This window comes from Aotus nancymaae, unplaced genomic scaffold, assembly GCF_030222135.1.
Source record: "Aotus nancymaae isolate 86718 unplaced genomic scaffold, 86718_ANA_hifiasm-v0.15.2.pri h1tg000011l, whole genome shotgun sequence".
Taxonomy (NCBI): domain Eukaryota; kingdom Metazoa; phylum Chordata; class Mammalia; order Primates; family Aotidae; genus Aotus; species Aotus nancymaae.
The window spans coordinates 71,377,888-71,403,666 of record NW_026988422.1 but is presented as its reverse complement, the minus strand read 5'-3'; the positions used below and the strand labels follow the sequence as shown (position 1 = coordinate 71,403,666).

Below are 25,779 nucleotides of genomic sequence, written 5' to 3'. Positions count from 1 at the left end.
GTATTTGGTTCATGTAACTGCAATATTTGAGACTCTCAGCATCTTTAGGATGCAGCTCCAGTGTTGTGTGATTCCTTGAGTTCTTCTTTCTCCTATGCATTGGCTATTTCATGTTAACAAAATGGCCACAGAGATTCCAGGCATCTCATTCACGTACCACAACATCCAGATTAAAAGCAAGGGCCTTTGTCCCAGAATCTAAGCAGGTTCAGTCACATGCCCACCACTGAACCAATCATTGTGGCTTTGATTGACTTATTTAGGTACTACATGCTCCATTCCTAAAGCCAAGAACCACATAGATCTGGAAGTCAGGCATTCCTAAAAAGAGGCAGCTCTGAAGTGTCAACTGAAGCATCATGAGATCTATCCATTAAGAATGGAGACTTTATTTCTCATAAAGGGTTACAGCCTGCAAGGTGGTCATTTTCATAGGCTGGGAAACATAGCCTCTCATAGTAGCCAAAAGGCAGGCATTTCCAGGGAGAAGAGGACGAAGCCTCTGGTAGAAGCCAAAAGGCAGGCGCTTCGAGGGAGGGGAGGATGAAACAAAGATTTATGCTGAACGGTTGGCCAAGCATACATATTTAACGGTTTATAAGAGTAGCTATGAATATTCATGAAGGGTGTCCTAATGCATGTGTACTAATAAACACGCATGTTGCATGTTCACTTTGGGGTGGAGATTTAACCTATAAATGCATCATAATTAGGCCTTGTATGTCAAAAGGTGAATCAGGGACACAGAGGCACTCAAGTGTGCAGCCTCTGCAAATCAGCCAGAACCAGCCAATGGTTGGTGGTCTTTTATCAGGAGAAAGTTACCAAAATCAACCTCTTGTCTAATCAGAGCTGTAGAGATGGCTTGTGGAACAGAGGGGTCAATCAGACTGCATCTAGCGACTGGTGAGCTATAATTGTTTGAATATTTCTTATCTTGAGGCCAGTGATTGTTTAGCTGCTAGAGAAAAAGAAAAACTTTGTGGCAGGTAGAACGTAGTTTATTCTTTAAGTACAGGAGGTACGTGACTTAACTATGCTTGGTGTGGTCTTAGGTCTTGTTTATAATTTAGTATCTTATTGCCATAAAGAGTGCATTCTGTCAGTCTTATGATCTCCATTTTAACATTAATACTGGTCAATTGTGTCTAAATTGTAAAAGGGAGTGGGTACAATGAGGTGTGTACAAGATCCCATCCTATCATGGCTAGGAACTCAGTTTTTAAGGTTTCTCTGGGGTCCTCATGACCAAGAGGGGTCTTTTCAGTTAGTTGGGGGGCTTAGAATTTTAGGATTTTATTTTTAGTTCTCAGGAGGATACACAACATTTTGAAGGAAGCTCTACCTGATGCACAAGAATCTGGGTCATTAACTGGGCTCCTACCAAGTCCTGCCCTGTGCCCCAAGAGATTCAGGGAGGCAGGAAAGGATTCAAGTAACCACTAAAAGATTAGGCAATATTACCATCACTGGTGACTGTAAGTCAAAGACTGCTTTCATTTCCTTAACATCATGTAAACCTCCCCCATTCTGGTGTAAACCAAAAAGAAGACAATCCCATAATGCCTGAGATGGGATTTCCTACAGCCTGGTGGTGTGTGGGCTGGGAGGTGTAATTAAGCTGACAAAGAAAATGTGGCAATATTTTTTTGCAGCGCTCATTCCATGAACAGAGATTCATGCCATTGTGTAATCTGCAACAAAAGTTAAGTCAGCGGATGAGCAGCTTACTAAAACTTTAGGGAAGGGATATCCTAAAAACATTTCTCATGAACAACGAATGATAGCTAGAAATCAATATGACGATTCTTGTTACTACTAATTTAAGATGAATAAAATGTCATTTGCTAATGTTTGCTCATACTGTTTTACTTCAGCAAATGTAAAAACTTTGATAACGGGCTGGGCGCGGTGGCTCATGGCTGTAATCCCAGCACTTTGGGAGGCCAAGGCGGGTGGATCACGAGGTCAAGAGATCGAGACCATCCTGGTCAACGTGTGAAACCTCGTCTCTACTAAAAAATACAAAAAATTAGCTGGGCATGGTCGCGCGTGCTTGTAATCCCAGCTACTCAGGAGGCTGAGGCAGGAGAATTGCCTGAACCCAGGAGGCGGAGGTTGCGGTGAGCCGAGATCGCGCCATTGCACTCCAGCCTGGGTAAGAGCGAACTCCGTCTCCAAAACAAAACAAAACAAAACAAACAAACGAAAACTTTGATAACGACTTTCCTAAAGGGAAACTCTTTGTTTTTAACCTTACTTTCCCATGGGTTTTTCAACCAGGAATATAAATATCCCCAAGGGTTTTAGGAACTGAATTCTGAGGTTAGGACAAGCTAAAATTGCAGCATTATTAGTTTGTTTCATTAATTACCTTATTTATTTATCCAAAGACAATTATGATTACTAGTGAAAATACCCTTAAAAAATTGTCCTTCCTGGGGATCAGAACAAGAATTGTCTTTAAATTATCAATTGAGGTTTCCAAATTAAATTATTTGTTAGTGTCAATAGTCTTGGAGGCAATACCAGCATTTTAGAGTAATTCTAAAAATAATTTTTTTAGAAGGCTGTTTACCAGTTCAAGAAAGTATCTAAGAACTTACAGTGAAATGCTGAGCACTGAAGTTAATATTTTTAATAGAATTGGTAAATCAAGTCATTGCAGAGTAAGGTTTATTGCTTGTGTTAGATTTGAAGTTCAATGAACACACATTTCCTAGATAATGAAATTTATATTTTTATTCTAGAGCTCACACTGAATGGTAATATGGAGACCTCTCTAGCTCATTCCTCTATGGCTATGTACATGGTTTAATTTTTGAACACCTAACTATAAAATTATTTGAGAAGTCACAACCTATTTTTTAAATAAAAATCCACCAGTGCTTCATAAAGGGTTTCAGAAAATTATAGGCAGAAGTAAAGGAAATTACAGTACATTGTATTTTTAAGATATGCAAATGCTATTAAATTAGAACACGAGGGCATTATTGTTCTTTGCAGGGAACAGATCTAAACAATTCAAAATATTAGACGTAAGTTTTTAAGTGCTGAGATCTAACAACAAATTAGAAATTAAAGTTATACATATGTTGAGTTACATCTTGAATTTCATAATTTCATAATAGTTGACAAAAATGTAAACTGCATATAACTTAAATGTTCTGTTTCTATTTATAGAAAGTTGGCCAGACTTTTCTAACATGGGTAAGATAACTATACAAAGACATATTTTTGATGCTATATCCACATTCCTGCAAGAATTATACAACTTAGCCTACGTTCTTTTACATATGGGCAGAACAATTTTAACCAACTTTTAAAAGTTTAGAAAGACATGTGGAACTTAAGCCAAATGAAATGATCTGATGATTGCTGAGCTTTCCAGTGAGAAGAGAAATGAATAGTGCAAAGGATATGTCAGCATTTTCCCCTTTCATTTCCAGTTCCTGGGAGATACTTGTTTCTTGGTTGAGAAACTATCATCCTGGGCTCCTCCGCTCTACTGGAGTGGCAATTAGTGGTGAACTATTAATACGAGATTCTGTACAGAACAAGATCATCACCTAGTGGCCACAAGCAGAACTTCTGCATGGCTTTTCCTGGCCAGCCAAAGTGATGTAGTAAGAACAGGATCTTTGGAGGAGAAAAGATGTATCTTAACTCCCACATCACTTTCCCCTCCCCCAGATTTGATATGTTTGTCATTGTCGGCTTATGTCTTCAAACTAGGTGCATTCAGCTAATGTAAGTAATAACACAAAGGTAACCATGCTGTGCTCCATCTTTAAGCTGTTTGAAATGTCAAAGAATAAAAGAGAAGATAGTGGTCAAATATATATATTTTTTTACTTGAGTCGAATCAGGTTTTTATACTATAGATGAAAACTAATTTTAAAAATGTCTACTTTTCTTTTTCTTTCTTCTTTCTCTTTCTTTTTCTTTCTTCCTTTCTTTCTTTTTCTTTTTTCTTTCCCTTCCCTCCCTCCCTCCCTCCCTCCTTCCTTCCTTCTTTCCTTCTTTCCTTTCTTACTTTCTTCTTTCTCTCTTTCTTTCTTTTTCTTTCTTCCTTTCTTTCCACAGAGTCTAGCTCTGTTGCCCAGATGGCTGGAGAGCAGTGGCACAATCTTGGCTCACTGCAACCTCTGCCTCCCATGTTCAAGTGATTCTCCTGCCTCAGCCTCCCCAGTAGCTAGGATTATAGGCATGTGCCACCATGCCTGGCTAAGTATTGTATTTTTAGTGGAGATGGGGTTTCACCATGTTGGCCAGGCTAGTCTCAAACTCCTGACCTCAGGTGATCTACCCGCCTCTGCCTCCCAAAGTGCTGGGATTACAGGTGTGAGTCATCACTCCCGGCCCTACTTTCTTTTAAATTAAATTTCTATTATTTCTCCCCAAAGCTGTCTACCCAGTAGATGTAAATAAAACTCAGTCAGAACCGGATTTCCAGTACAATAGTGTAAAAATGCAGTTAGAAGTTTTCTTACTATAATTCCCTTGGCAGACCCTTCTGGTTGGGGAAGAAAGACAGAAGGAGGGACAACTGGGAGAGAGAATCTTAAAAATGCCCCACCTAGATGCTGATTTTGCAAACAAGAAAATAAAAACAATCTGGTGGTGCATTATTTCAGAAGTTAAGGAGGTGATGTGTGCACTACTATTTGATATTAGGACACCTTAGAGGACATGCTGAAAGGGCCCAGGGATTTTTGTTTGTTTTTGTGAGATGGGGCAAGTTGTTTGTAAGTATCTGTAAGCATATGTTCTTTCTGTGTGTCAGCTGCACGAAGTCTTCTGATTCCATGGCTTGGTCACCTGATGGACCAAGAAAAAGAAGTCTATCATTGCAAAAGCTTCCTTGGTTAGGGTGTTACACTAGCCATTGTGTTTCCATAGCAACCTATGGATAGGTTTATCCAGGAAAACACAGGGGCCCAGCCCATGCATGGCCAGCAGAATCATGACAGTGAGGATTGGACAAAAAGGAGCATAGGGCAGGATAAACATGTTGTAAAAAGAATGTGTGTTCTGTATAACAAATTCTATTCTAAAATCGGTGCTAATTAAAAAGAAATCAACAAAGTCCACAGAGGCTAAGCTAATAAGACACCCCAAGACATTAGATTTCTATTCTTTAATGTGATGATCAAATAAATAATTACTTACCAAAGGCACTACTGAGAATGGTTCACAGAAAAAAAAAGATGAAAGTCTTTAAATTATGTTAATGGACGTATTTAACCACTTGGAGGAAGTAACTATAGCAGTGGTCTCCTATAGCCAGCTCCTGCCAGCTCACATTGCTACATTCCTACCCCAGTGTCACTCCAGGGACTCTCTATCTCTTGGGTAGCTGTCCACTAATTTTAATAAAGATGAGAATAACTAATAATCATGAACATTTAGACAAATGCACCGCAGTTTACATAGTGTTTTCACATCTGCTTGTTAAAAGCAGGTATTATCATTGTCCCTGGGTTTTGTAAAAATTGAATATTGGGAAAAATCACAAAAATGTTTGGAGTTCAAACAGCTAGTAAGTGGGTGTTCTGATCTTCTAATCTAGGTCTTCTGACAATAAATTCCAGATAATAACAGCTAGAAAGTCTTACCTTTTTCAGAAGTACTTTCAATTTACTGGGGAACTCTAATAAAAAACGTGAAAAGTCTTTAAAAATTAAATAATTAACTCTCGAATGCTGAAATTTTAGATAATTTTAGATTACTGCTAGTGTTTTGTCTGAAATCATATGAGTATCCTCCCAACATGGATTCTCCATGATAGACTCTGATGGGAAAGGTAGGCTGCTAGAAGGCATGGGAAGCCTGGTTCATTTGGGAACTCATCTCACATCCTAAGTCAATGTTTTGCTGGTAATCATTAAGTAGAACATTCTTATTAAGGGTGTCACAAATAGGTATTTGCTACATCTCTTTGTATAACCAGCTGAGGAAAAGTCCTAATAGATTCTCTATTACAGATCACTTTAATTACCGTCTATATGATTTATTGTATTTCCAGATATATTAATTAAGGAAATAACTCTCCTTTCCCCCTTATCATGACCTAAACCTCAAGACTACACTGAACAATTTTCCATGCATATGTCTTTATCAAGCCTACATAAAGAAATGGTAGAAATGAACAAAAAAGATCAGAAAGGGGGAGAAACAACTGTGGAGAGAAGTCAGCATTCCGGGGTTCCAGGCTTGGCTCTGCTTGCAACCAACTGTGTGATCTTGGACAATGAGTTAATCTCCACCTGAGTTTCCAGATGTGGGCAACACTGGTTTTGAATCTTTTATTTTTACAGATATTCACAGGTCGCCAATAATTTATCAGTAATTAATCAATCAGCCCAAACTATTTTCATTTTGATGAATCTTTAGTATTTAAACATATGTGTGTCTCAGAGTGCCCAGAGGAAATCTTAATTAATTCTCTAAAAAGGTTATGACCAGAAGAAGCAAAGAACAGAGAATGCTCATATGACCTTCAAGTAAGGTGGTTTTCTATTGCGTATGCACACCATCATGGAAGACTTTCATGGATAATAGAGTCAGTTTGTGCACTCACTGATTTTTCAGTGTGTGTCTAGAAGTTAATTACTGAAAAAAAATAGATCTTTCTTGTTATCAATATTTTGTTTTTTAATGTGAGGGCATCACATGTTATCAGGACATTTGCTATCTGATTATTTTAGGGGGAGTAGAACAGGCAAGAAAAGGAAAGGAAAGAAAAAAGGAGAAGGGTAGAAAACTCCTTAAAAATATTTTGGTGAGGAAAATATTTACCAAGTGTCTACTACAATTAGGCAATTTCCACAATGAGGATTCAAAAGAATATGTTATATCAAGACTCTCTTGGCCAGGCATGGTGGCTCACACCGGTAATCCCAGCACTTTGGAAGGCTGAAGTGGGATGATCACTTGAGGTTGGGAGTTCGATCGAGACCAGCCTGGGCAACATGGTGAAACCCCATTTCTAGTAAAAATACAAAGATTTGCTGGGAGTGGTGGCAGGTGCTTGTAATCCCAGCTACTTAAGAGGCTGAGGCAAAAGAATTGCTTGAACCTGGGAGGTGCAGAATGCAGTGAGCTAAGATAGCACCACTGCACTCCTTCCTGGGCGACAGAGGGGGACTCTGACTCAAAAAAAAAAAAAAAAAAAAAAAGAAACTCTCAAAATTTTCTAAGATTTTAAGTCCAAAAAGAAGCCTCTGAATGTAAGATATAATAGAACTATTTATTTGTCTATTCATTAAACTTCTGGTAATTTCAAATATGTTATACCCAACTATAAAAGGAAATCAAAACAAAACTCAGAGCCTACTTACTTTAACTTTATACAGAAATCATTAAGCTCAGTGACTAGGTTTCTGAAATAATGTAAACCTCATGAGGCTTCATGAGACCATTTCTTTCATAGCTCCAGTACTTAACTCAAAACCTAGTTTATGGAATGGGTTCAATAAATATTTGTTAATGAAGCCAAGTGATTAGATAAACAAAGTGTAGTATAACCATGCAACAGAATACTATCAGGTCATAAAAAGAAATGAAATGTTGATACATTCTATACATGGCTAAAACTTGAAGCCATTAAACTAAGTGAAATAAGTCACAATAGGCCACATATTGCATACTTCTATTTATATGAAATGTTCAGAATATGAAAATCCTTAGAGACAGAAAGTAAATTAATAAGTGGCATGGACAGGAGAACAGGGAGCGACTGCCAAGGGTGTAAGATTTGTTTGGTGGGTGATGAAACTTTTCTGAGTGTAGTGATGGTTGCCCGTCTCTGTGAATATACTAAACATCACTGAATTGTACATATTACACAGTTGAATTTTAAGTTATGTAAATTTTGTGTCAATAAAGCAGTTATTTTATACAAGATAAAAAAATAAAGATTGTTAATGAATGAGATTAGAAGCAGTATTCAGTAGCTGGGGTTGTTGACAGCAGTACACGAAATTAGTAGAACTGATGGCTGATACCCTGGAAACCAAAGAAAAAGTGAGAAAAATCATAAAACCCAGACACAAAGGCCACTGCTTTGAAGAAACAGTCCTACATACCTTACTGACTCTACGCGATTATAGCACAGATACAAAAACGATTGCCACGAACAATAATGACCCTGAGTCATTAGGAAACTTTTGAACTTTGTTTAATATACCTCGTTTGATACAACTCAGGGAGGGAGCTGTACAATGCACTTTTAAGATCTTTTATTGGACAGGATTAAAATATCACTCTGAGAACACTTCGTCCCTCTCATGCTAGATTTCCTTTTCAAAATGTGACTTGATGATATAATAATGTGTACCTTAAACCTCCCTTCCCTTCAAAAGATCCTTGCTTCTATTCCAGGACCTCTAATTCCAAAGTATCTTTTGTAGACCCAGAAAGTATGCGTTTTCTTTGTCTTTGTGATGTATTACACCTCCCAGTGCAGAATTTTAATATATTCCACATATCGTATCTTCCTGTTTCAGTTACAAAACAGTATAGAATTGGATCAGCAACACAATTTAAACTTGTTAATGCGACCGTGATTCTATACATTGTGTAAGTTTGCTTCCCAGACTTGCTGTGGTCACCGAAGTTCACGTCGTGCTCTAAAATGCAGCGAATCAGCAACATCACATGAAAGGGAGTAAAGCATAAGACAAAAGTCACTGTGATGCTGACAAGTAGTTTTATGATTCTCTTCTTTTCCTTGTTTTCTGTGGCTTTATTGTGCCGCACAGCTTGGTAGACTTTCTGGTTGCAGATCAGGATGGTGACCAAAGGTATTGCATAGCCTGTACATGTCCTGAACAAGTTGAGGTTGATTTGCCATTTCTCTAAAGGGTATTTGTCATAGCATAAAGTAAAATTAGACTTTTTGGCATCGCAATATTCAACACTTGTTTCATCTTCCCACAACATGACAGCATTGAAGATGGTTTCCAATACCCAGATGGAAAGGCTGACCATGAGTGCAAATCTTCTTGTCCTTAGAAAAAAAAACTTCAAAGGGTAGACAACAGCCAAATACCGATCAACGGCAATGCAGGTGAGGAATGCTGTGCTGCTGTAAAAGTTCATGTATGTGAAGAAAGCACTTCCTTTGCACAAGGCAGGAGAGAAAGTCCAGTTGTCTTTATTCCAAGTATAATCAATCCATAAAGGGAGAGTTAATGCATAGAGCAAATCTGATAGTGACAAACTGAAGAGGTAAATTCCTAGTTCACTTTCCTTCTTTGCTTGCAGGAAAGACACACATAGAGATCCAATATTGGCCGGAATGCTGACTATAATCACAAAGATGTAAACAATAGGAAACAAATAGTGATCCAGGTCATGCTGTTCTTCAATACATGTGCTGTTCATGTTTTTCTTTTTAAGGTAGCAATTATATTAGTTCTCAGAAGGTAAACAGAAAAGTAAGTCTTGTCCCGTTGTAGTTTGTTTTGAACATCAAATTCTCTTTCACTTTTTTTTTTTCAAATTTTCTTTGTTGTTTAAAGTTCTAATTAATTCATCAATGATTTTAAAGGGTGGATGTAGATCAATTTCTACACAAGTACTAGCAGTCAGAAGTCAAAATCCAGGCTCCTGACAGTTGGCTAAAGGGATCAGCTGAATTTACTGAGCAGAAGTCCATGTGTTCATTATCACGGAACACTGACAAAACCTACAAGGATCAACTGGGGTATTTGTAAGTGTGCACGGAGAGTTGTCTGCAATTTGTTTTTCTTCATAAATATCACAGTCGATTGGTGGACACATGAATATATAAGGCTTTGTTTTCATAGAAATTGGTATTTCCTTCTAAAATTCCTTTCTTTCTGTAATGAAAGATGAATTAAAATAGTTTAGATGTTTAAGATACATAACTGCATTACAATAATGATTTTGAAACAATCCCTTTTTGTTTCATTTATGGAGATACTGAAAATGCATTAAGTTACAAAGAAGGTGTTTAAAATGGGAAAATTGTCTGATTGACTTCAGTAAATAAAATCAAGCCAAGATATTTTACTTATTTCAAATAAGAATTACCTGAGGTATACTGGATTTCAGTGAATTTTATTTCTCAATGGACATGACCTAAGAATATAAAATTCAAGTTAGAAAGCCATTTTAGCAGCTAAAGATTTCTGTTATTTGTCTGTGATTGGTAAATACTTTTCAGTGTGTGATCAACTGTATGGTTATATGATTTCAAATTTCTAATTTCATATGCAACCTAGGTATATGGCACTTTCAAAAATCACCTTATTATTCAGAGAAATAGTATAATAGAAATACAACAAAGTTGTAGAATTTTAAAATGTAGCAGTTTGTTAAACCTCAGCATATAATTAGACAACCCTACCTCTGTTAATCTTTTTGTTTCCTTTGTAAGCTAATACACTTTATCTTTCTTATACTTTTATAAATGAGAGGACAGAATGTTCTCAATTCTGGGTAAAATCTTAGAATCATTAATTTCCGCCTTTATACCTGATAGTTTATTAGGCATCGTTTTAAAGCTATAATATCATAAATTAACATAAGAGTAAAGGTTCCATCCTTCTCTCCATACTGGAGTAGAGAAATACTTTGTCTATATCCCCTTGCTAGTGAGTTCTACTGGTGGTTTAGATGATTTAGTTGGTGAATACCTTCACAGAAAGCTTTGTAGAAACACTATTCAGGGCACCAGAATCACTCCCTTCCAACTGTTGATGAGTCCTGAGCACAAAAAGACCTGCCAGCACAAGTCACAAGAATTCTACTAGAAGAGTAAACCATATGGGAGAATATATTTCACTCTTAAACAGATAACTAAAACTTCTGAAGCCTTTTAGCTTTATCAACCTAAAAAATAGGAATAAGATGTGAAAAACAGCCTTTTAAATAAATAGAGAGACTTCCGAAGGGGGAAAAAATTTGTGATGGAACAAAGGAGGTGGGAGCTGCTATCAGGGAGGTGAGTGAGCACTGAAGCTCCGGATGGCCTGAAGACATATGTCGATCTGGAGGAACTAACTAGGGATCAGAGAAACTAGAGACAAAGCTTGGGCCTATGCAGATTGGAAGGGGTCCTTGACCATCCCAAATACATGGGATCCAGGAACCTCTGCCATCAGGGAAAGGGTGAACTAGAAAATAAAATAAAATAACAAACTCCACAGACATTTGCAGACAGTAGAGAAAAGATGGAAATTTCCCTGCCTCTGCTTGGTTTCTGTGAGGAGTTATAATAAAAAATTCTACCCTAAGTAGTTGTGGCCTGTGGGGTCCTCACTTGGAAAGTGGGTCTGGGTCTACATTGTTAGTTTGATCCTGCAAACTTCAGGCCAACCTACATGCTCAACTTCATTAGTCATCCGAGGAATTCAAACTAAGATTAAAATGATATGCCACTACATACCCAACAGAATAAATAAAATGAAAATAAGACAACATATCAAGTGTTAGTGAGGAAATAGAACACCTTGACTCATACGCTGTTGATTAAAAAACTATTTGGCACTTATGCATACCATAGGATCCAGCACTTCCACCTCTAGGTATCTGTTCAACATAAATGCATACATAAGTTAACCAAAAGACAGGCACTAGAATAAGAATGTTCACAGTAAAGATGGCTGATTAGGAGCAGCTCAGGACTGCAGCTCCCAGTGAAAGCGCAGAGGGTGAGTGGACGCCGCATTTCCAGACGGATTTTTATTGCCCACAGACCAGGAGATTCCCAGGCAGAGGAGCCCCACGGGTCACCAGCGCTGCTGTTTTGGCCGGTGCAGCTGTTTTGGCTGGTGCAGCTGTTTTGCCGGCGTGCCAGCGCGGCGGTTCTCCATACAAAATACTCTGGTCTGGGTGCCATTTTGGCTGGCCAGAGGAGATCCAGGAAGGCATAGTCACCCATTCAGCTGATTAAAAAAGGGGACTGAAACAGGGAGCCAGGCCAGGAGATTCCTGGGCAAAAAAGCACCACGAATCTCAGCGTCGCTGTTTCAGCCGGCACAGTGGGTTGCTGCATGGGAAATCACACAGATCCCGGTGCCTTTTCAACAGGTGACTGGAATGCCTGGTAGAGAGTCGACTGTTTAACTAAAAAAAAAAAAAAAAAAGGCTCTGAGTTAGGGAGCCAGGTGATATGACTCGGCTGGACACACACACACACACACACACACACACACACACACACACACAAACAGCAATTGGAAACACTCTGGGTTGAGAGTTTCACAGCAAGCACAGCTGAACCCAGGACGGTCCAGCTCTGTGGGGGAGGGGCATATGCCATTACCGAGGCACTCCACCACTACGGAGGTAGTCTGCCATTGCTGAGGCAGCCTGCTGTTGCCAAGGCAACCCGCCATTACAGAGAGAGTCTGCCATTACAGAGGTGGGCCACCATTGCCGAGGCAGTTCTAACTACACCCATATAAACAGGACTGCAGGGAAGTTCACACGGCAGCTGGGCGGAGCCCACAGCAGTTCAGCAAAGCCTCTGCAGGCAAACAGGGACTAGGCTGCCTCCTTGCTGGGCAGTGCAGCCCTGAAAAAAAGGCAGCAGCACAAAAGAAACTCATAAACAAAGCCCTAATTCCCCGGGACAGTACACCTGGGAAAAAAAAGGGGTATATGAGTTCTGCTGTAGCAGACTTAAACGTACCTGCCCAGCAGCTCTGAATGAACAACAGAACTCACAGCTCAGCACTCAAGCTCCTATAAAGGACAGACTGTCTCCTCAAGCAGCTCCCTGACTCTCGTATATCCGAAGAGTCACCTCATAAAGGAGAGATCAGACTGACATCTGGCAGGTATACTTCTGGGTCACAGATAGCAGAAGAATAAACTGGTAGCAACCCTTACTGTTCTGCAGCTGCTGCAGGTGATCCCCAGGCAAGCAGGGCCTGGAGTGAACCTCAGCAGTCCTACAGCAGAGGGGCCAGACTGTTAGAAGGAAAACTAAGAAATAGAAATAACTTCATCATCAACAAACTGGACATCCACTCAGAGACCCAATCTGAAAGTCAGCAACTACAAAGACGACAGGTGGGTAAATCCACAAAGATGGGAAGAAACCAGCACAAAAAGGATGAAAACACCTGAAACCAGAACATCTCTCCTCCTACGAGAGATCACCACTCCTCACCAGCAAGGGAAAAAGGCTGGATGGAGAATGAATGTGATGAAATGACAGAATCAGGCTTCAGAAGGTGGGTAATAAAAAACTTCCAAGAGCTAAAAGAACATGTTCTAACCCAATGCAAAGAAACTAAGAACTTGAAAAAAGATATGATGAAATGCTAACGAGAATGGACAACTTAGAGAGGAATATAAGTGAATTGATGGAGCTGAAAAACACAACACGAGAACTTCAAGAAGCATGCACAAGTTTCAACAGCCCAATTGACCAAGCAGAAGAAAGGATATCAGAGGTCGCAGATCAACTCAATGAAATAAAATGAGAAGGCAAGATTAGAGAAAAAAGGGTAAAACGGAATGAACAAAGTCTCCAAGAAATATGGGACTAATGTGAAAAGACGTAATCTACGTTTGATAGGTGTATCTGAATGTGACAAAGAGAACGAATCCAAGCTGGAAAATACTCTTCAGGATATTATCCAGGAAAACTTCCCCAACCTAGCAAGGCAGGCCAATATTCAAGTCCAGGAAATACAGAGAACACCACAAAGATATTCCTCAAGAAGAGCAACCCCAAGGCGCATAATCATCAGATTCACCAGAGTTGAAATGAAGGAGAAAATGCTAAGGGCAGCCAGAGAGAAAGGTCAGGTTACCCACGAAGGGAAGCCCATCAGACTCACAGCAGATCTCTCAGCAGAAACCCTACAAGCCAGAAGAGAGTGGGGACCAATATTCAACATCCTTAAAGAAAAGAACTTTCAACCCAGAATTTCATATCCAGCCAAACTAAGCTTCATAAGTGAAGGAAAATTAAAATCCTTTGTGAACAAACAAGTACTCAGAGATTTCATCACCACCAGGCCCACTTTACAAGAGCTCCTGAAAGAGGCACTACACATAGAAAGGAAAATCAGTACCAGCCACTGCAGAAACATACCAAATGGTAAAGAGCATGAACACAATGAAGAATCTGCATCAATTAATGGGCAAAACAGCCAGCCAGCATCAAAATGGCAGTATCAAATTCACACATAACAATATTAACCCTAAATGTAAATGGACTAAATGCCCCAATCAAAAGACACAGACTGGCAAATTGGATAAAAAGCCAAAACCCATTGGTGTGCTGTATCCAGGAAACCCATCTCACATGCAAGGATACACAAAGGCTCAAAATAAAGGGATGGAGGAAGATTTACCAAGCAAATGGAGAGCAAAAAAAAAGCAGGAGTTGCAATTCTTGTCTCTGACAAAATAGACTTTAAAGCAACAAAGATCAAAAGAGACAAAGAAGGACATTACATAATGGTAAAAGGATCAATACAACAAGAAGAGCTAACGATCCTAAATATATATGCATCCAATACAGGGCACCCAGATACATAAGGCAAGTTCTTAATGACTTACAAAGAGACTTAGACTGCCACACAATAATAGTGGGAGACCTTAACACCACATTGTCAAGATTAGACAGATCAACCAGACAGAAAATTAACAAGGCTATCCAGGACTTGAACTCAGACCTGGACCAAGCAAACCTAATAGACATTTACAGAACTCTCCACCCCAAATCCACAGAATATACATTCTTCTCAGCATCACATCACACCTACTCTAAAATTGACCACATAATTGGAAGTAAATCAATCCTGAGCAAATGCAAAAGAACGGAAATCATAACAAACAGTCTCTCAGACCACAGTGCAATCAAGTTAGAACTCAGAATTCAGAAACTAACTCAGAACCACACAGCTTCATGGAAACTGAACAATTGGCTCTTGAATGTTAACTGGATAAACAATGAAATGAAGGCAGAAATAAAGATGTTCTTTGAAACCAACAAGAATGAAGACACAACATACCAGAATCTCTGGGACACATTTAAAGCAGTTTCTAGAGGAAAATATATAGCAATCAGTGCCCACATGAAAAGAAAGGAGAGATCTAAAATTGACACCCTATCGTCAAAATTGAAAGAGCTAGAGAAGCAAGATCAAAAAAAACTCAAAATCTAGCAGGAGACAAAAATTACTAAGATCAGAGCAGAACTGAAGGAGATAGAGACACAAAAAAAACCCTTAAAAAATCAATAAATCCAGGAGCTGGTTTTTTGAAAAGATCAACAAAATAGACAGACCACTAGCCAGACTAATAAAAAAGAAAAGAGAGAATAACCAAATAGATGCAATAAAAAATGGTAAAGGGGATATCACCACAGATTCCACAGAAATTCAAACCATCATCAGAGATTATTACAAACAACTTTATGCACATAAACTAGGAAACCTGGAAGAAATGGATAAATTCCTGGACACTTGCCTCCTCCCAAGCCTAAACCAGGAAGAAGTTGAAACCCTGAATAGACCAATAAGAAAGTCTGAAGTCGAGGCAGCAATTAAGAGCCTACCACCCAAAAAAAGCCCAGGTCCAGATGGGTTCATAGCCGAATTCTACTAGACATACAAAGAGAAGCTGGTACCATTCCTTCTGAAACTATTCCAAATAATCCAAAAAGAGGGACTCCTTCCCAAATCATTTTATGAGACCAACATCATCCTGATACCAAAACCCAGCAGAGACTCAACAAGAAAAGAAAACTATAGGCCAATATCCATGATGAACGTAGATGCAAAAATCTTCAATAAAATATCCATGATGAACATAGATGCAAAAATCTTCAATCGGCAAGCTGATTGCAACAGCACATCAAAAAGCTTATCCACTACGATCAAGTAGGATTCATCCCGGGGATGCAAGGCTGGTTCAACATACGCAAATCTATAAACGTAATTCACCACATAAACAGAACCAAAGACAAAAACCACATGATTATCTCAATTGATGCAGAGAAGGCCTTTGACAAAATTCAACAGCCCTTTATGCTAAAAACCCTCAATAAACTAAGTATTGACGGAACGTATCTCAAAATAATAAAAGCGATTCATGACAAACCAACAGCCAATATCATACTGAATGGGCAAAACCTGGAAGCATTCGCTTTGAAATCTGGCACTAGACAAGGATGCCCTCTCTCACCACTCCTATTCAATATAGTACTGGAAGTTCTAGCCAGAGCAATCAGGAAAGAAAAAGAAATAAAGGGTATTCAAATAGGAAAGGAGGAAGTCAAATTGTCTCTATTTGCAGACGACATGATTGTATATCTAGAAGACCCCATCGTCTCAGCCCAAAATCTCCTGAAACTAATAAGCAACTTCAGCAAAGTCTCAGGATACAAAATCAATGTGCAAAAATCACAAGCATTCCTATACACCAATAACAGACTTAAAGAGAACCACATCAAACTGCCATTCACAATTGCTACAAAGAGAATAAAATACTTAGGAATACAACTAACAAGGAACATAAAGGACCTCTTCAAGGAGAACTACAAACCACTGCTCGACGAAATAAGAGAGGACACAAACAGATGGAGAAACATTCCACGTTCATGGTTAGGAAGAATCAATATCACGAAAATGGCCATACTCCCCAAGGTAATTTACAGATTCAACGCTATCTTGCGTTGAAATGACCTTCTTCACAGAACTGTAAAAAACCACCTTAAACTTCATAAGGAACCAAAAGAGAGCCCACATAGCCAAGTCAATTCTAAGCAAAAAGAACAAAGCGGGAGGCATCACACTACCGGACATCAAACTATACTACAAGGCTACAGTAATCAAAACAGCATGGTACTGGTACCAAAACAGAGATATAGACCAATGGAACAGAACAGAGGCCTCGGAGGCAGCACAACATATCTACAACCATCCAATCTTTGACAAACCTGACAAAAACAAGCAATGGGGAAAGGATTCCCTGTTTAATAAATGGTGTTGGGAAAACTGGCTAGCCATGTGCAGAAAGCAGAAACTGGACCCCTTCCTGATACCTTACACTAAAATTAACTCCAGATGGGTTAAAGACTTAAACATAAGACCTAACACCATAAAAGCTCTAGAAGAAAATCTAGGCAAAACCATTCAGGACATAGGCGTAGGCAAGGACTTCATGACCAAAACACCAAAAGCATTGGCAACAAAAGCCAAAATAGACAAATGGGACCTAATCAAACTCCACAGCTTCTGCATGGCAAAAGAAACAGTCATTAGAGTGATCGGCAACTAACAGAATGGGAAAAAATTTTTGCAGCTTACCCATCTGACAAAGGGCTGATATCCAGAATTTACAAAGAACTAAAACAGATTTACAAGAAAAAAAACCAAACAAGCCCATTCAAAAGGGCGAAGGATATGAACAGACCCTTTACAAAAGAAGACATACAGGAGGCCAACAAACATATGAAAAAATGCTCATCATCACTGGTCATTAGGGAAATGCAAATCAAAACTACATTGAGATACCATCTCACGCCAGTTAGAATGGCGATCATTACAAAATCTGGAGACAACAGATGCTGGAGAGGATGTGGAGAAATAGGAACACTTTTACACTGTTGGTGGGAGTGTAAATTAGTTCAACCATTGTGGAAGACAGTGTGACGATTCCTTAAGGACCTAGAAATAGAAATTCCATTTGACCCAGCAATCCCATTACTGGGTATATATCCAAAGGATTATAAATCATTCTACTCTAAGGACACATGCACACGAATGTTCATTGCAGCACAGTTTACAATAGCAAAGACCTGGAACCAACCCAAATGCCCATCGATGATAGGCTGGACAGGGAAAATGTGGCACATATATACCATGGAATATTATGCAGTCATCAAAAACGATGAGTTCGTGTCCTTTGTAGGGACATGGATGAACCTGGAAACCATGATTCTCAGCAAACTGACACGAGAACACAAAATCAAACACCACATGTTCTCACTCATAGGTGGGTGTTGAACAATGAGGACACACGGACACAGGGAGGGGAGCACTACACACTGGGGTCTGTTGGGGGGAAATAGAGGAGGGACAGAAAGGGGTGGAGAGTTGGGGAGAGAGAGCATGGGGAGAAATGCCAGATATAGGTGAAGGGGAGGAAGGCAGCAAATCACACTGCCACGTGTGTACCTATGCAACAATTTTGTGTGTTCTTCACATGTACCCCAAAACCTAAAATACAATTAAAAAAAAAGAATGTTCACAGTAGCACTATTTGTAATATCCCCTAACTAGAATGTCCATTAGCTGTATAATAGATGAGTAAATTGGGATATAGTAACACCATTGAAATCCATACCTCAATGAAAATAAATAAATCATTGCTACACACAATCATATAGTTGTAGATCACAAATATAATGCTGAGTGATAGATAAATGCAAAAACAAGTGTGTATTATCTGATAGAAATCAGGCAAAGTAAACCTATGCTGTTAGGAGTCTCAGCAGTGGTCACCTTTGGGGAAAGGCTGGGTACTGCTGGAACAGGGCATGAGGAAGGCTTCTGAAATTTAGTAATGTTCTATTTCTTGATAGGGGTGACTGCTTTCATGAGCATGCTCAGTTTGTAGAAATGTATCAGGCTGTACACTTACGATATGTGCATTTTGCTGCATGTGTCTTGTATTGCAATGAAAACATTAAAGAGTGGAATCAAAAGGCTTTGTGAGATGGCACAAAGAGCATCTTGACAAACATGTTTTACCTGCAGATGGAACATATATGCCTTCCTAAGAAATTTGATTTTATTTCTATCCTCATATATACAATGTAATTGAGAGAAATAAAATAATAAATAAATAATTTACATAGTTATGAAAATGTATTCACCAAAAATAAAGGTTGACTATATATGAAAAAATAAGTTCTAGGATCCTGGAAGAAGTAGACACAGATCCTCCCTTGAGCAAGGTCTCTTAACTCAGGTCTCAAAGAATCCTACAGATAGAGTTCTAACAAATATAACCTCATTCACACACACACACACAGAAATAAGCCCCTATGTGTGAGATTGAGCAGAAACAATAAAGAAGGATACTAGATCTGCAAAAACTTTAGAGATAAAATTAATATGTATATAACACAAAACAGATATGTTTAATATGTTTAAAGAAACAAAAGAAGGGATTTAAACACATGAGAAAGGAGGAAGAGATTATTTAAAAAATGACAAGGCATATTTTTTAGAAAGGTTGAAAAAATTTCTAAAAATAATATAATAATCTAAATTTAAAAATCAACACAGGGACTAACCAACTGATTAGATCCAGTTGAAGAGAAAATTAGTATATTGCAAGATAGAGATAAAGAAATAAGACAAAATTATCAGCATGTTAATGACATGAAAAGATATCAAAAAGATAGAGAATAAGGTGAAAAGGACAGCATATGCATAATTGGAATTCCATAAAGACTGAAAAGAGAGGATGTTGAAAGGGCAATATTCAGAAAGATAATGAACTTTCTAGAACTGATGAAGGGATACTGAGGATGGATGAAGAATCCTCATGGATTCATTCCTCATGTATCTTTAATCCTCATAGAATCTTCAGATTTATGAAGCCTAAAAAAATCCCAAATAGGATTAAAAACACACAAAAATGAAAACCTATATTTAGACACATTGCAAAAATATTGCAGTTTACCAAAGACTAAGAAAAAAAGAGCCAGAGAGGTAAGATGGACTATGACTACCTATGAAGGATGGAATTTAGATGGACAAAAGACTTCTCAACAGCAATAAGAGACAGCAGAAGATTAAAAGTTCCGAACTTCTAAGAAAATATATGTCATCCTATAATTGCATACTCAACAGAACTAAATTTCAAGGACCAGAGCAAGAATTAGGACATTTTCAGATAAACTACCACTGAGAACATTTCCATCTAAAATCTCCACTAAAGAAACTTTTAAAGGATATAGTTGATGTAGGAAAAGGACACTAGAATAATGTCTGAGATGCAGGAAGGATTGAATCAGCCCCCTGCGGATGGGATTCTGATGCATACACAACACATCTAACTCTAGGCTCATGTGTCTTGGGGAGAACACCTGAACCATGAAAAAATCCTCCCTTAAGACCAGGACCAAGAGAAAATTGGGTAATGGGCAGTGTGTACCTCTTCCTCCTTTGTCCATATTCCTTCAATAAATATGCATCATTTTCTTCTAAAATGGTATGATAGATTAAATGAAAAAAATGATTTTTAGAAAGTTTTATAAAGTTTTCAATGGAATACATTTCTCTAGCTGTAAAAGCATTTCCTGCCTTGACTTAACCACAAGACAGGATGGGTTGATGAAGCAGACAGAGGGCCCTCTTCTCTGTAGTGACGCAGAGGCAATACAGACTTGTGGTTATGAGCGTGGGCTATGGAGACAATTCGAAAGCCTCTCGATGGGATCTGGGCCCATTGTGTTTCTTTATCTCCTAAGTTCCAGTTTCACATGTGTAAGTTAGTATCCACTTTGTAAGATTGTTCTGAGGGCTAAATGAAATGACATATGAAGCAAAGTACTAGCACATGAGAGGCATTCACTGTACATGAGCTGGTAATATTGTTTTAATGCCATTGATAGTCTGCGGCCAATCTTGGTGCTCTCTCCCAAATTTCCTGAAAAGAAATCATCTTTAGCCATCTAGCCAGAGCATAGCAGAAAAGCTAGAGGTGCTCAGAGTATAATTTGTATGGTAACACTTCACATATAATACCAAGTTCTGCACATAATAGTTCATTTAATTTGGATGGTCTGATATTTTAATGGAATATTGTATGTAATTCCTATTATAGTATTCATATATCTTTTCAGATATTATTTTGGTTCCTTTAATCAAATTTTGAGAAAATTGTTTTTAGAACCACTATTGAGAAATTTAGGTGAGTTTTTAATTATAAAATTTTTACCAAATATCAAAAAAGATAATCTACAGAATACTAAAGTATATCTATTCTTGACCAGCTCTAAAAACAGTACAAATCATTGATGAAGATGACCAAAAGTAAAATATTCTCCTACAGTGTTAGAGAAAATGCTTGCTTTCATTTATCAGTTTAACAGTTACTTATTAAGACTCTACTATATTTCAGGCACTGTGATAGTCACTTTTTAACCAATAATTATTACTTGGCATTTATTAATACTAGAAATATTCTTTCCTAACACCACATTTTTTTCTGATGGCTATCAAAAGTATTACTGGACCATTGTACAGATGAGGGATTGGTGCCAGATAGCTCTAAAGCCAGGAGCTGGTAGGCTTCTTCCCAAATACTGAACGAAGTTTGCCAAAGCACTGTTCCTGAAAAGAAAATAAAGTATAAAGAACCCCCCTTTTCTATATTTATAGTTTTACCTAGTTTTAAATTTAAATTTTGGCCCTTTACCTCTGCTCAAAGTAGAAGAAACCATGTGTCTTCCTCATTTCTTTCTCTCTTACAATGCTTTGCATTACTACATTTATGCAGCCTAAACTAGGTAGAATGTGGAGAACATCGCTGACAATTATGCCAAAGCATGTTATCTACTTTAAAATCTTATTTTTTAACCTTGTACTTACTCATGTTTCTTCGGGTGATGCGTTTGTTGACCGAGGAGCTTGATAAATCTGTGCTTGCATCAAGTCAAGAAGAGAAACCAACACTGCTGAGGGGACAGGAAATTGCACTCATATTTCACCACAAACCAATGAGGAAGCAGCATCTCAATGAGAAGGACGTGCATTATCCAAATTTGCACAAAAATGTCTTCTAAATACTTTTAAAGATGTTTTAATTTATTGTTTACTGTACTGTAATTTTTATAACTCACTTGTCTCATTGTGTCTTAATTATGAGGGCATACTGTTATTATATGCCCTTTGCTTAATGGAATATATGTTAGATATTTTTATCCATTCATTCATTCACTCATTCAATCATTCATTAACTCATCATGCTTTATATTCTTAGGGAGTATGCTGGGAGATGTATAGGAACTGGCTATCAACCAAAAGGAGTTTTTTTTAACCTAGAAAAAGAGAAAGACATGTTTAATAATAATTGTAGTGCAATGGCAAAATGAAGAAGTACTTCAAGAAGGGTACGATAAAATAGAATGAGCCATTTGGATGTGCAAGATAGGGGAGGATATTGTAGACAGATTCAGTGTGCTGAAGTTTCTGGGAAAAAAACAAGACAGAGAATTGGGGATTGGGATTTAATGATAGATATTGTGCTATTTAAAGCAGGGGTTAAGGTAGCCAACTTCATAAAGTCTTTTTTTTTTTTTTTTGGAGGGACTACTGGGATTGGATATACAGTCTTTGATTGTAGAACTATTTCTCCTTTGAGTCTCCTCTTGGAATAGAAAACAGAGATGGCTAAAACCAGTTGAATTAACTGGCTGAGACAACTAAATAATTTTATAAAACTTGAAAATTTTATTTGAGAAAGACTTATATTGTTAGTATAAGAACTCATCTACTTTAGCAAGTTAAAGTTAAAGCCAAATCTGTAAGTGGTTTAATATGAAGTGAAATTAGCATCTATAACTTTCTTATTATTGATATATAAAAAAGTCAGAGATATCACTTTGAAGAACAGAATTGATTTGAGATGAAGACATTTAACCTAATTTTGAAGAATTGTAATCAGGACATTCTGTATTTGTAAAAGGACATTAAGCGTTGTTGGTGGTGGCTTTTTTTTTACCTCCCTACTCAGAGATGGAAAAGATGAGCCTGGCTTTTCACATTAAAGTTCTTCAGGGTATATGAGGAATGTAAGATTTTCAATACTTCCTTTGCAGGTCTTTCTTTGAGAATAATAAAACTAATACCTTACATTTATAAAGTACACAAGCGTTTATAAAGTAATTTAGCATATAGTAAATCATAAATTAGAATATATTGTTACTAAAATAAAAAGTATAAAGTAAAAAATAATAAGTCTTGAACTTTTACAAAAATGAGAGTAACGATTTCGGTTTACTCGTGACCCTAATTCAAAATGTTCACTTTTGCTTGGTTTCGCACATCTGCTTATCTGAGGTTTCTATACATGGTATTTCTCTTTTTAAGTTCAGGGATACAAGTGTATTGTTATGTAGGTATTTCATAACTCTCATGATCTCTTATTTTATCTGAATAGACTAAAATTCTGCTTTTAGGGAAAGGGTATTTTCTTATCCATATCAAATATTTATGTATTTTGCTTTTCAAAAAAAAGTATGTAGTTAAGAAATGTAAGAAACACAAACTTTCACTTCTCTTGATCAAACAGGAGAAAAAGCTAGAGCTGACCTATACTGAAACCTTGCCAACTCTACACAAAAAGAAATTTACCAACTTTTGAGAAATTTGCTCCTTGATACAGAAAATATGGCAATACTGTACTTTCAACTATAGGGCTATCTATTACAATGAATGGTTAGAAATGTTAGACCACTGAGTCCCTGTGACATTTTAACAACCTAACGATGAGATAAAGACAATTAGTAGTTATTCAGAACGCTGCCTTAAGCGGGTAGGCATTTCTGACCAATTATTTGGTCTTCTGTGGTCACAAACTGGGGACCCAACACTGGCCAGTTGGGCTACCCATGGGGTAATGGGGAAGAGATTGTGGATCTACCTGGTTCCAACTTCTCCATGGGGTAGACAGTGCAAGAGTGTGTTCTACTGATGAAGGGGTCCTTTGTGAGGCCACACTATTTGCTAGGTGTGCTTTCACTAGTTAAAGCAGCAACCAAACGTGGCAGGGTAAGATTTTGAAATAATGCTGTATTTTCCCAGCCACATTTCTTTTCACTCTAGCCCTACCCTTACGCAATCAGTGAACCATTTTGCATTTATTACTTCAAGGAAATTTCTGGCACAAAGCAGGGGAAAAAAAAGAAGACAATGTGAGTTTTGAGTTTTAAAAGATTTAGGGAACTCAAGGCCATGGAAAACACTGAGGCACAGACACTATGCTTGGGAGAATATCTGTTGAAATAGTAATGCTTCCCAGCCCCCAAAACAAAAAGATTGTCCTGCTTGATAGGGGTTGGGCTTACCGTTGCAAGAGAGGAAGTATGTACAAGAGCTGAGATGTGGTGAGCACTTGAGAAAGGGGCCCTGCATCCTGATCGCTGTACTCTCTTCCAAGCAAGTCCTTAGGTAGGGGTGGTTGACAAATACCCTAGATGAGTTGTGTGATTGGGGGAGGAGAATGAACCTGTGCCTCATTTTCAAAAAGAGACGCAGGAGTATGTATCCGAGAGGGCTGAGACAGCCTCACTGTTGTGGTTGGGGTATGGTTTGTTTGTCTTCACAAAGCTGGTGTTGAAATTTGATTCCCAGTGTGGCAGTAGTGGGAGGTGGGGCCTAGTGGGAGATGTTTGGGCAATAGGGATGGATCCTTCCTTAATGACTTGGTGCATTCTGAGGTAGTGAGTTCTCTCTCTGGATTAGTTCTCCCAGGAATGGATTAGATCTAGAGAGAATGGGCTGTTAAAAGAGCCTGGATACCTCGCTGGTTTCCCCCTCTTTGCATGTGTCCACTTCCCTTTGGACTTTCTCTGCCATGCTGTGGTGCAGCATGAAAGCTTTTGCCAGAAGCCAGGGCCACACCCTTGAATTTCTTGGCCTACAGAATCATGAGCTAAACAAACATCTTTTCTTTATAAATTATCTTGTCTCAGGTATTCCTTTACAGCAACACAAAATGAACTAAGACACTCATCAAGTCCCTCTGTGCCCATATAGCACAGGTGGAGTAGAATGATTTCTGGACACCACGAGGGGCACAAAGAAATGATGGGAAGCTTCAGCCCACCTCACAGCACTTTCAGTGGCCCAGTGCAGCACTTTGTCATCACTGATACGGAACAACTCAGGTTAATACTACATGGGCTAACTACCAAAGACCAGAAGGGAAAGAGGGTGTCTCAGGAGATGCCAGCATTGATACAGGGCAGTTCTGAGAACCAAGGGTCAAGCTACCCTCCAGCTCTGGCAACATGAAAAGTCCCTGAATCTGAGATGGTGTTATGAGCTGAATTGTGTCCTTCCCCAAAATTCACATGCTGAGGTCCTAATCCCAAATACCTCAGAATGTGACTGCATTTGGATATAGGGCCTTTAAAGGGGTGATTAAATTAAAATAAAGCCGCAAGGGAAGGCCCTAATCCAATCTTACTGGTGTCCTTATAGGAAGAGGAAATCTGGTAGCCTAGAAGAAATGGAGAAGTTCCTAGACACATACAAATTGCCAAGACTGAAACATTAAAAACACACACACACACAGAAAATCTGAAGAGACCAATAACAAGTAAGGAAATGTTATCAGCAATAAAAAAACTACTACCAAAGGAAAGCCCAGGACCTAAAGTCTTCACTGCTGAATTCTACCAAACATTTAAAGAAGTCATACCAATTCTTCTCAAACTCTTCCAAAAAATTTGGACAAGTGGGAATACTTCCCAATTTATTTTATGAGGCCAGCATTACCTGGATACCAAAACCAGAAAGAACACAAGATAAAAAATTACACACAAATGTCCTGATGAATATAAGATACAAAAATCCTCAACAAAATACTAGCAAACTGAATTCAACAGCACATAAACAGGATCTTTCACCATACATCACTTTAACAGAATGAAGCACAAAAGCCATTTGATATCTCAATAGATGCATAAAAAGCATTTGACAAAACTTAACATCCTTTTATAATAACTCTCAATAAATTAGGTGTAGAAGGAATGTACCT

The 25,779-nt window shown here is 38.2% G+C and overlaps 2 protein-coding genes across 5 annotated transcripts in view; one reads left to right on the top strand and one right to left on the bottom strand.

The window, feature by feature from the left end:
- GALC (galactosylceramidase) overlaps positions 1-25,779 on the top strand; it is a 130,678-nt gene that overhangs the window by 31,141 nt on the left and 73,758 nt on the right. The gene's annotated exons all lie outside the window — the stretch shown is intronic.
- On the bottom strand, positions 8,167-21,684 carry GPR65 (G protein-coupled receptor 65). Of its 4 annotated transcripts, none has more exons than XM_012476916.2 (3): positions 21,606-21,683; positions 10,063-10,110; positions 8,167-9,848 (listed from the first exon to the last, which is right to left on the bottom strand). In XM_012476916.2, the coding sequence occupies exon 3, from the start codon at positions 9,388-9,390 to the stop codon at positions 8,377-8,379; it is 1,014 nt and encodes a 337-aa protein (XP_012332339.2). In that variant the 5' UTR covers positions 9,391-9,848; positions 10,063-10,110; positions 21,606-21,683; the 3' UTR covers positions 8,167-8,376. The 4 variants fall into 4 exon arrangements, with proteins under 4 accessions (XP_012332339.2, XP_064230568.1, XP_012332340.2 ...); XM_064374498.1 differs by lacking the exon at positions 21,606-21,683 and adding an exon at positions 21,433-21,484; XM_012476917.2 differs by lacking the exon at positions 21,606-21,683 and adding an exon at positions 11,532-11,572.

What these genes read in the sequence shown, in the direction of transcription:
- GPR65 (XM_012476918.2), bottom strand. Translation starts at nt 9,390, where the DNA reads ATGAACAGCACATGTATTGAAGAACAGCATGACCTGGATCACTATTTG.